The following is a 12,209-nucleotide window of genomic DNA, read 5'->3' on the forward strand; positions in this document are numbered from 1 at the left end:
ATTAATAATTTAATAACATTTGAGATAAAGTCACTTCGCTGTTACCTGCATGGATGAAGCAGTCGTTCATACGCCAATCATTTGTGGTATAAAGCTCTGCGTATCTTCCAACTCCCCTACTCTAGCTTGGTGCTGGGCTCAATAGAGAGCTCATAGAACAAGGAGGAGCTACCAAGATCACAGTCTTTAAAAAAAGATCAGCTAGTTCAATTGAACTATGCATGTTAGTTAATTAATTAGGTTTGTAGTCAACATTTTAAAAGTTGGGTTGAGGTCCCTGTTAAGTCCCAACTGATTTATCTTGCTCTCTCCAACTTGGATGCATCTTTGCATTTCATTATTGTCTTTGAATTTTAAGAGAAAGGAAATTTAACAATTGTTACACCATTGTAATATATTTGGCAATACGTAATAAAGTTGTCTTTTAAATAAAAGCCTTTAAGAAAACATTGATGGAGCAGTTGTGTACATGTGAACTTTTGCAATGAAGAGGAAACTCTAGTTATAATGGATTGTTTGGGGGGGGGGGGGCGTGGATGAGAGAATGGTGTCTGTTATTGCTGATGTCTGCTTTCACTGAACAAGGGGTTGTCATTGCAGTAGAAGCACAGAACTGCGGATGCTGGTTAATATACAAAAGGACACAGTGCTGGAGTAACTCAGCTGATCCAGCAGCAGCTCTGGAGAACACGGATAGGTGACACTTCTGGTTGGGACCCTTCTTCAGACTTATTCAATCTGCTGAGTTACTGTAACAGGGTGTGGTTTCACCTTAAAACTATGCGCAGTTGCTGCTGATCTGCACCAGCGAGACCTTCAGCATTGTAGCCCCTGGATAGCATGACTTTCCTCAGGCTGCTGCTACTGACGGGATGTGCTCAAGTCACTGTGGGGCAGCCTCCCTTCTCACCAGCTGTTGCTTATTTCTATTGGCTGTCACTTTGTGTGCTTCCCCCATCCGCAGCCACCTCCTACTCCTCCCTTTGCTTTGACCACTCTGCCACTCCCCGTCCACTGCCACCTCCTCCCGTCGCTTTGTCCACCCTGCCACTCCCCCATCCGTTGCCACCTCCTACTCCTCCCCTGGAGTCGCTGACATCTTTCAAGGTGGAGTATGTCAGCGACTTCGGGGGACGCAGCAGTGGAGAGGGGGAGGCGGGCGGTGGGGGGAAAGAGCCAGCGTGCACAAAGCGATGGCCAACAGGCAGCTGGTGTGAGGGAAGGGTGCCCTTCTGCGACCGAGCACTTGCTGTCGGGGGCTGCAACAAAAGTCATGTCACCTGGATGGCGTGGGCAGCTGGTGAAGAAGGGATTGCTGGTGCGCCTTGTCGGCCTCTTTTCCCCTCAACCCCCTCCCCCTAACTGTCGCCACTTCCATCTCCTCCCCTGGAGTCACTGATATAATCTACCTTGGAAGATCTTGGTGACTCCAGAGAGAACGAGGAAGACACAGTGGCAGAGCAGACAAACTGATGGGAGGAGGAGGTGGCAGCGATGGGGGAGTGGACAAAGAGATGATTAACTGACAGAAGCGGCAGCTGGTGAGGGGAGATGCAGCCCCATGGTGACCGGGCACATACTGTCGGTGACTGCGGCCTGAATAAAGTGCCGTCGGCGAGAGGCAACAACATGAGCTGCATCAATGGCTGTGTCAACCGACTATGTGCAGTGGGGCTGTCAGACGTCAGGGAGGCAGTGCGAGCTGAGGTCTGTTCGCTCTAACTGAAATCCGTTATAAAGAGGTCCGTTGACACACGGGTTTACTGTGCTTCATAAGTTACTGCATTATTTAGAAAATAGAAGTATATGGTAGTGGGTGCTTAAAACAATTGTGTGTTAATGCTTACAACAGGAATGAATGCTACTCCTAAACCTTTTTTGAATACTTTAAAATACATGTTTATATAGAGCAGGGGCCTCCAAACTTTTCAGCATGAGGGCCACATTATATATTTGGCGCATTTTTGCGGGCCATAGGAAAAAATAAAGAAGTGTGAGTTTTATAAATGTAATGAACTCAAAAAAAGTTTAGACTAGGTTACGTTCGATTAGATTAGGAAAGGTTAAACTAGGTTCGGTTAGATTAGGTTAGTTTATATTAGGTTTATATGGCAACAACTAAATAATCAATTAAAAAAAAGCTTGAAATATTGGAATACATATATACCGTGGTATACAATTATTTATAGAACAGAAAAAATACAGTGACCACCACTGGGGAGGAGAGAGAGGTGGGGGGGAGGGTGGGAAGGGAGAGAGGGGTGGGAGGGGAGAGAGGTGCTCCCTCCCTCTCTCTCCCTTTCTTTCCCCTCTCCCCCTCTCACTCCCCTCTCCCCCGCTCCCTCTCTCCCAGAGCCAGCGAGATCTGCGCCACTGCTCCACTCTCTTTCCCGGCCCCGTCTCCCTCTAACGCAGCAAAATAAGAACAAACCTAGGTGTGGTTGTTGTCAGAAGCCCCGCATCCCTGGGATGAGCAGCGGCAGCGAGGAGGGAAGTTTCACTTGTGTTTGTTCATATTTCGCTGCGTTAGAGGGAGACAGGGCCGGAGAAGAGAGTGGAGCAGCGATGCAGATCTCGCTGGCTTTGGGAGAGAGGGAGCAGCACCCGCTGACACCATCCCCGCGCTCCCGCTCTCACCCACTGCTCCCTCTACCCCGACTCTCTCCCCCCCCCCCCCCCCCCCCCCCCGTGTCTCTCCCCAGTTTGAGCGGCGGTGAGGAGGGAAGTTTCGAGGAGGCGCTGCGATCTCTCGCCTTGTCCCAGCTCTGGGTCAGTGGCGATCCGCTCTCCGGCAAACCTTCGCCGGCAACTTCTGCCTCCAGTCCCCGCTGTCTAAGAGCTTGCTGCAGGCCGGATGTGGCCCGCGGGCCATAGTTTGGAGATCCCTGATTTAGAGCAACAAAATATGATTTTGGCAAAGCTTGGTAGTGGCCAAAATCAAAATTGGGTTCACTCTTAGATTTTGCTTGCTTGTGAAAATGTTTGAAATTGTCTCCCAGCAAAATATTGGTTCAGATGTTGTCTGTTATATCGAAGTTTAAATGTGTTATTACCATCTCTTTTGGTAGAGTTCTTGGGGGTGGGGTGGAGGCAGGAAATTAATTTTGTGCATGGTTCATTATGGGCAGCTGTTTCAAAGCTATAAGTAGCAACTAAGAGATCATTTGATATTTCTAGATGTACCCTGTAAGGCTACGCAATATGTCAGTGACTTTCAGGAACATTAATGACCAAGTCGGAGCCTACTCTTCATGACTGACAGATTGGAAGCTAAAAGCAGTAAACGTTTTAAATTGTCAACATATAAGTTACTCTTGAGCAAGAGGATATGTTAAAAATAAAATCTTGCTAGAGCATGAATGGACTCTGTATGCAAATAATAGATCTTAGTTTAGTTGATTATTATTATCACGTGTGCCGCTGTCCCGAGGAAAATCTTTTTGTTGCATGCTATCCAGTCAACGAAAAAACTCCACATAATTACAAAATGCTGGAGTAACTTAGCCTAGTTACTCCAGCATTGTGTGTCGATCTTCAGTGTAAACCAGCATCAGCAGTTCCTCCCTGTACATAATTACAATCAAGCTGTCCACGATGTACAGATACAGGATAAAGGGCATGTTATTTAGCGCAAGATAAAGTTGGAATAAGAAAAGTTCAAAGGTCTCCAGTGAGGTAGACCGTACTCTAGATGGTGAGAGGATGGTTCAGTTGCATAAAAACAGCTGTCGTTTCTTACATAGAGGTAGACATGAAATGCTGGAGCAACTCAGCGGGACAGGCAGCATCTCTGGAGAGAAGATATTTATTCACAAAATGCTGGAGTAACTCAGCAGGTCAGGCAGCATCTCGGGAGAGAAGGAATGGGTGATGTTTCGGGTTGAGACCCAGACTTCTGAGGAAGGGTCTCGACCCGAAACATCACCCATTCCTTCTCTCCTGAGATGCTGCCTGACCTGCTGAGTTACTCCAGCATTTTGTGAATAAATACCTTCGATTTGTACCTGCATCTGCAGTTATTTTCCTACACTATGTGGAGAGACGGAATGGGTGAAGTTTCGGGTCAAGACCCTTCATACTGATGGCAGGGGAATGGGCAGGACAGAGACAGAAAGTAGTCAGCGACTGTAAGGCTGGTGGGAGAACTGGGAAGGGGAAGGGAATGGAGAGAGAGGGAAATGAAAGCAAGGGCTATTTGAAGTTGGAGAAGTCAATGTTCATACTGCTGTGAAGTGTCGATGTAGTTTGTGAATTTTGAAGTGGTGCATATATATAGGAACCTATTATCAAGGTATGTGTAGATGGATCATTAAGAAGTGGAAGATACAAAAAACAAGGCTAATGAAATGGAAATCTTTCTAAGTAGCTAGAGTATAAAACAAGTTGTTTTTTGTATGCTTAAAGGCTTGATCAGACCCCAGTCCCAATTGGCTGGATATGTTAGCTTTTGTGGCAATGCAGCATATTGGCAACGTTATCAGAGCTCCAAGGGTTAAATTATGAAGAATTTATGAACATTGAGTTAATTTTACTGAAGTTTTGGTATGTCAAAATGAATGTTCAGAAAACTGAGGAACTTGTTCTTGAACACTTATGACGACGGCAAGGCAAACCTGGTCTACTTCAGAATTGGGCCGTTCAGAAAAATCTGGGACTTGCTTGCAGAATATTTTTAGACTGTATCTAATTTCTACCACCGCTGTCTTACCCCATTCCTCCAAAAGAACACTTCTTTTAAGGGGGAGGTGAAGATCGAGTTCCAATTTAAGGAAATGTAGGGATTTGTATAGCAAGATGATTAAAGTATGATAGAGAATTGAGTAAGTGAGCCAGAACAACACACTACAAGCACAAGTATTACTTTGAGTAGCAAAATGACAAAGACAGTTAAAAAGACAGTGCCTAAATGTGCATGTAAAGACTAGAGAAAAGGTTATGGGTAAACTAATGGAACTAAATTCTGAAGTGCTATGAATGTGATGGCCCTGCATCTTAGGATCTTGAAAGGTTGATGAAGAGAAGGTGGATATGTTGGTTGTAATTAAGGGACCCACATGTACATATTATGTGTGGAAGATGCAAAATAAAAATTCACTAGCTTCTCAAAAGTTTCTAACAAGTTGGAAATATAACTTTTTTTTAAAGAGGAGACGCAAAGGAGGAATCTGTTGGCCGTCCAATTCCATATCATTGGGGAAATCCCCTGGAATCCATGATTAAGTTGCAGTTATTAAGTTAGTAAGTTGCAGTTGGAGCAAAGCCTGTTTTCATACATTTGAAATCATGTTTAGTAAATCTTTGAATTTTTCAAGGGTGTGTAATGGTGTGGTTGAATAGCTGGTAGATGCAATATATTTTGCATTCCAAAATGAGGTACCACATAACTGCAGGATATAAATGCCCAGAGCATAAAGAATAACATATTGGCATGTTGTTTGGCAAACTAACAAATGATAAATGGCTCATTTTGAGGTTTGTAATCTAACTGAGTAGCAGGGATCTGTGCTGGGGGTTTGACTATGAAAAACATACGCTCACGATGCATTTAAGGGACCAACTATATTATGGCCAAAACTGTTGACAGCGAAGGGGTCCAATCCGGCCCGCGTGATGATTTGTCACTTCCCCAGCTCCCGGGGGTGAGTGGAAGCTACGCCCATATCAGGCCATGTGGTGTCGCGGGCGGGAAGGGGCCGGCGCTGGGGAAGGTGGGCAGCGTTATTGTGGACACTGGGAAGTGCCTGGGCTGCTACCACAGAGACTGCCACCATGTACCTGAGACCCAGGTGAGTGCGTGAATAGAGGCTGGTGGAAAGTCGCCGCACTGTGAATGGGGCCGCAGCCAGCGATCCAAAATCTGAGCTGCTCTCCAGGGTGGGGGCTCTGGGTTTGGGTTGAGATTAGGTGGGATGTGAAGACGTGTTGGTAGTTATGCGGGAATAGGGAAGAGAAGGGGGAGGTGGTGGTAAAGGAAAGGGAGGGGGAGCAGATGATGGAAGGGAGGGTGTTTAGGGATGAGGAAGGGAAGAAAAGGTGTCAAGGGAGGGGAGTGGGGGAGTAGGTGGTAAACAAAGGAGGGGGGAGGGGTGAGGAAGGGAGCAGATGAGAGAAGGAATGGTGTTTAGGGATGATGGGAGGGGATTTAGGGAAGAGGTAAGGAAAGAGGATGAAGTAAGGGAGGGGAGCAGTTGGACGGAAGGAAGTGGGGATGAGAGAAGGTATAGGCTGAGGAAAGGGAGAGGGCAGGTGAGGGAGACTGGGTCCCTGGATGTTCGGAATGGAAGAAGTAAAAGTATCAGTCATCAAGTTCATTCGAAACCATGATGGATAGATTACAGTTGCTCCTTAACTTACAATGGGGTTACGTTCTGAGAAACCCATCGGAAACCGAAAATATTGTAAGTCGAAATGCATTTAATACACCTGATCACGTGGTTGGAAGTGAGCTGTGGCTCGCTATGGGCCGCTGCCGTTTGCACCATCGCAAAGTCGAAATATCATAAATCGAAGCATTGTAAGCTGGGAATTAAGGCAATCGCCTAATTATGGCGAGACAATGACGTGCAGTAAAATGGTGTTGAGGCAGAAGATCAACCATGATGAATTGCAGACTATGCTTGAAGGACCTGACAATGTGCTCCTATTTTTGGCTTGAGCATTTTAAATAAAACTATTTTCATTTCTTGACCATACGTTCTGAAGCATAAACGATTTCTGTGCCCATTAGTGATTTTAATGCACTTTAATCTTATAATTTTTACATTCGCATTTATCTCAGTCGGACTTTATGTATAGCATTTTGAAATATCCCCACATTCTTTTGATTTGGCAGAGATGAACCTGTTGAAATTCTGTAATTTATTAATAACTTGCTGCTGGTGAGATTAACAATGCTGAATGCATGAATCCAACCTGTTCCAGTGTAGACCCTTTTTAACAAGTTCTCTCAAGTTGGGTTGCCTCGGTAAGATAATTATTGATTTATTTGCAATAGAATTGAATATTCAGATGGGAATTTTCTGGATGCTTTCTGAAAATTAAACCATTGGCATTCAATTTACTTGATTTGTATTGTAGCTGCAGTCATTAAGGAAGCTTGTATTTAATTCTCATCAAACATGCAATTTTATTATTGACACATTTCAAATGCAAATCTTGATTCAGTAAATCTACCTGTTTTGATTCAGTGCATGGCCAAAATTCCGCTATGGTTTTTTGCTCAGGCTAATTAACTTAAGGTTGGTTTTTACTATAATTTATGCTCTAGATATGCTGCATATTGACAAATATGAAACAATTGACAAGACTGACTAGTTCTGCCTTAAAACTAAATTTGACATTTATTATCAAGCACACCTTTCAATATTGTTTTGTATTTTGTAAAGGAGGAAAAGATTTTTTGAATTCTAATTTTGAATCTTGTAATTTGAGTTAATTGCAATAAATACCAAGTTTTGTCTGGAGTGGGTCCATCTTCTCAGAAATGGATGAAATTAGTTTTATTCTCCAAGAAAGAATAGGTGTGGATCTTCGTGGAAATATGTAAAAGTACATATCACAATGCTGAGAAACGTACATATAACAATGCTGAGAATGTAGGATGTAGTCAAGAACTGAGTCATAGTCTCAAGATAATGTGTTGACAATCATTCAGATGAGAAATTCTTTCTTGAAGCTGCAAGTTTTTTAAATACTCTTCTTTGAGCGGTTGTGAATCCCCAGTCAATGAGTTGTTGGATTTTTAGTATTCGGGGGAAATTGGAACAAAATGAGTTTGAAGAAATGTAACATTTTTCTTACTGATGAACGCAGCCTTGGGTTGGGTGTGGGTGCGTGTGAGGGGGGTGGACAGCTTATGTGGCCTCCTATTGATTAGGCTACATAAATGTAATAAAATTTAACTTTATTAGCCAAATATGTATACGTACAAGGAATTTGCCTTGGTACTTTGCTCACAAGTAACAACACGAGATACAGTGGACAATTAAAAAAAAAAACATAATTTAAGCGTGAAGAATTAAATAGAATTCCAGAGCAAAAGAAGGCTATAGACTTTTGGCTGTTGAGTAGAGCTACTGCTCATGGGAAAAAAACTTTTTATGTGTGGCTGTTTGCGGCTTTGACAGTCTGGAGTCGCCTTCCAGAGGGAAATGCTTCAAAGAGTTTGTAGCCAGGGGAGAGGGGTCAGAGATGATCTTGCCCGCTCTCTTCCTGGCCCTTGCATTGTAGAGTTCGTCGATGGGGGTAAGGTTGTAGCCAACAACCTTCTCAGCTGATCGAACGATGCGCTGCAGCTTCCAGATGTCATGCTTGGTGGCTGAGCCAAACCAGACCATGGTGGGGAAGGTGAGGACATACTGTATGATGGCCGTATAAAACTGGACCAACATTGCCTGTGGCAGATTGTGTTTTCTCAGCTGCAGCAAGAAGTACATCCTCTGTTGGGCCTTTTTGACTGTGGAGTCGATGGTGCCCCCCCCCCCCCCCTCTCATTTAAGGTCCCTGGAGATGATAGTTCCAAGGAACTTAAATAACTCCACAGATGTGACTGTGGTGTTGTTGATGGTGAGTGGGGGGAGGGGAGGGGGAGCACTCCTAAAGTCTACAATCAATTCCACCATCTTAAGAGCATTGAGTTCCCGGTTGTTGTGATGGCACCAGAACGCCAGCTGTGTCACTTCCTGTCTGTCAGCAGATTCCTTCCCATCCTGGATCAGGTTTGTGTCGTCCGCAAACTTGAGAAACTTGACAGAGGAGTCTGTGGAGGTGCAGTCGTTGGTGTAGAGAGAGTAAAGGAGAGGGGAGAGTACACAGCCTTGCGGTGCTCCTATGCTGAGGGTCTGCGGGTCCGAGATGTGCTTTCCAGCCTCGCGTGCTGCTTCCTGTCTGTCAGGAAATTGATGATCCACTGACAGAGGGGTTCCGGCACAGTCAACTGGGAGAGTTTGGAGTGTAGTAGCTCTGGCACAATGGTGTTGAATTCACAGCTAAAATCCACAAACAAAATCCTTGCATAGGTCCGCTGGCGGTCTAGGTGCTGGAGGATGAAGGCAGGCCCAGGTTGACTGATCTATTTGGCTGGTGTAGGGAAATAACTGCAGATGCTGGTACAAATCGAAGGTATCACAAAATGCTGGAGTAACTCAGTAGGCCAGGCAGCATCTCAAGAGAGAAGTAATGGGTGAGGTTTCGGGTCGAGACCCTTCTTCATCCACCTCCAGTGCAGGTTTGCAGGGACCGATTGAAAATGTCTGTGGAGACTGGTGCCAGTTGTTTGGCACGGAGCTTGAGGGTAGAGGGGTAAACATTGTCCAGTCCTGGAGATTTCTGGCTTTTCTGTCTCCCGAACAGCTTTTCCACCTCAATTGCTATTGTTAGCGATGGAGAAGTGGTCAGACTGATGTTGGGCAGCAAGGAGTGGGTGGGTAGTGGAGGAGGGTCCAGTCCTTACAGACTGGTGTCAGGCTGTAAGTAGGTGTGAATTGGTGATTGGGTAAGGACGGAGGGAGTACCCCTCAAACCTGCAGCTGAACTTGTTCAGGCCATTGGTCAGCTGACGGTTGTCCAAGGAGCGGGGGGGGGTTCCTCGAAGCTGGTAATTTCTTGCAAGCCCTTCCACACTGAAGAAGTCATTAGTGAAGAAGAGAACTTGCCCCTCAACTTCTCAGAGTACCTTTCCTTCACAGCTCTGATTCCTCTTCTCAGCTTAATGCCAATGCTTAGTGAATGGAACGATTGTTGTGGTGGTTGGAGATCAATCTTTCCAGCTCCATGATTTCCTCAGGTAAAATTCCTAGCTCAACCACCTCCTCAGCTGGTTCATCAACAGTGTTCCTCTGATTATCTAGAAGTGAGAATGTCAAGTGATGATGCATCAAATATCTAGTCATAAGTGCACCTAGACTTCAACCTTCAGACATGGATTTATAAATGGCAAGTAACGTTTTGTGTCACCTTCAACAGTAGTCTACCTTCTCCGTTTTGTGTCACCTTCAACTACCAGACTTTAACATTCAGTGACCCTTATCATTTATGAATCCCCCCAACATCAATATTGTTTGTAGACTGCAAATTTGATTTGACCAACCAAATATATACAACATCCTACTTTCGGATGCCCCAAAGCCTATTCATTGTCAACAGAACCAAAGGCAGCAGCATGAAGGGATAGTCCCCACTTGCCTTGATCAGTGCAGCTGCAACAACTCAAGCAACTCATTTGACAGGCTCCTCATCAACCACTGTAAATTTCTATTCCCTATACCAATGGTCGTGTATGTTATTTACAAAATGCCCTGCAATTACGCATCCATGCCACTTTGATAGAATGTTGAATCCATGACCTCTCCAAACCACCAAGAAGAATGACAGTAGCAGGAACTTGAACACCACTATATGCAGGTTATCATCCTGACTTAATACATCAGTCCTTCATCATGACTCCTTTGCCAATTACTGTTGGGTTGGGGGGGTGGGGGGGGCACACCTTTGTCTGACAAGCTACAGCATTTCATGAAGGTGGCTTACTATCACCTTCCCAAGAGCCATTATGGATAGGCATTAAATGCTGGCCTCTTAACCAAACACCCAGATCCTTTAAGTAAAAGCAAATTTATTCAATGGAATTACTTAAGTACATTATAGTCTAGGCACTAATCAGATAACTGGAAAAATATGGTGCTAAATTTAGAATTTTGGTCATAATAGTGGGACTGAATGAGTGAAATTGCATGATTCAATCTGATGTTTTTATTTGTTTCTTGCAGATGTTGAAGATCTTCCACCATCTGTCCAGGAAAAGCTATTTGATGAGGTGCTTGATCGAGATGTACAGAAAGGTGATCAGCTTATTGGTATTTTTTCAATTCTATATGAATCAGTAATACTGCTGGCACTGATTAGAGTTTGTTAAATTATACAGTAGATGTTTCCTTTGGTGGTTCTAGGATTTTGTGCAGTCTATAGAAGTGTCCAATGTGTGAGCTCTAGGGGTGGATCTCTTCTTACACCCCCCCCCCCCCTTCTCCTTGCCCTTTCTATATTCCCCTTGCCGCAAAGCTACAGCTTAGCAATTATCTAATTACATGACAGTCCAGCTTGTGGAGGAGTATGATTATACCATAGATGTACAGGAGCAGGTCATTGTTCTATGTTCCTGCTACCAGTGGGTAATTGTTTGCTCTTTAAGGGCTGCAGTTCAATTTACTATCTATTGGGTGACTAACCGTCTCGAAACCTCCCCTAATTCATGGTCTCAAGATAATGGGTGCCAACCAACTTTTAACCAAAAGATCTTTTGAAGTATAAAAACCCACTTAGTATTTAAATATAAGTAACCAATGGGCGTACTGCTGATCTATCTCCTGTAAATCTGATTATTTCATTATCCGTGAAAGGATATTTTAAACATTTAATTTGCAAACTAATTGTATGTAAGTTTATTTTAATCCTTGTATATTCCGGATTTCTAGAATTAGAAGAGGAATCCCCTATTATAAATTGGTCTTTGGAGCTTGGAAGCCGCTTAGATAGTCGACTATATGCTCTCTGGAACCGCACAGCAGGTGACTGTCTGCTTGACTCTGTGCTACAAGCAACGTGGGGTATTTATGACAAAGATTCGGTTCTGCGGAAAGCTCTTCACGACAGCTTGCATGACTGCTCACATTGGTATGAGTTTTAACTACGGTGTCGATATTTGCAAAGTTTATTCATTCTATCTCTAAAAATTAAGTGCTCCAGCAAACTGCTGGAATTAACCGTGAAAACGAATAATGACTTTTCTAACTAACATTGTAATCAAATATTGCATTTGTAAAACCTTTTCAGTGGATTTGCATGAGCAGGTGTGAAATTTGTATTATTGTTTGAATTCTAAAATCATCCTTCATTTTTTTTGTGATAAGGGAGGGAAAAAGATTGCTGGAGGTTCACTGAAGCTGCAATGCTGTAATATGTTGTAAAATGGTGGGAATATCATCACCATAAGATCTATAGCAGTTGAAGATGATGAGTTGCCACTAACGTAAAAGTCATTTGGGATCAAGCAATAAATGTGACAGCCCCATTCCAAGGAATAAATCTTGTATAAGCTTGTATAAACCTTGTATAAATCTTGTATAAACCAAGTATAAACTTGTATTTCCTCCCAATGTGTAGTCCAAAGTTCAAAATCTATGTGATCGAACTAAGATCTTAGCTGAATTCTT

General features: G+C 43.8%; 1 protein-coding gene across 4 annotated transcripts in view; it reads left to right on the plus strand.

Moving 5' to 3' along the window:
• Window positions 1-12,209, plus strand: part of LOC144601461 (ubiquitin thioesterase ZRANB1) — a 69,782-nt gene that overhangs the window by 42,361 nt on the left and 15,212 nt on the right. For all 4 annotated transcript variants that reach the window (XM_078413600.1, XM_078413601.1, XM_078413599.1 and 1 more), the window contains exons 5-6: window positions 10,767-10,838; window positions 11,472-11,670. In XM_078413600.1, the coding sequence (XP_078269726.1) occupies window positions 10,767-10,838; window positions 11,472-11,670 (271 nt within the window). The remainder of the gene's footprint in view (window positions 1-10,766; window positions 10,839-11,471; window positions 11,671-12,209) is intronic.

The sequence above is a fragment of the Rhinoraja longicauda genome, chromosome 16, assembly GCF_053455715.1.
Source record: "Rhinoraja longicauda isolate Sanriku21f chromosome 16, sRhiLon1.1, whole genome shotgun sequence".
Lineage (NCBI taxonomy): Eukaryota > Metazoa > Chordata > Chondrichthyes > Rajiformes > Arhynchobatidae > Rhinoraja > Rhinoraja longicauda.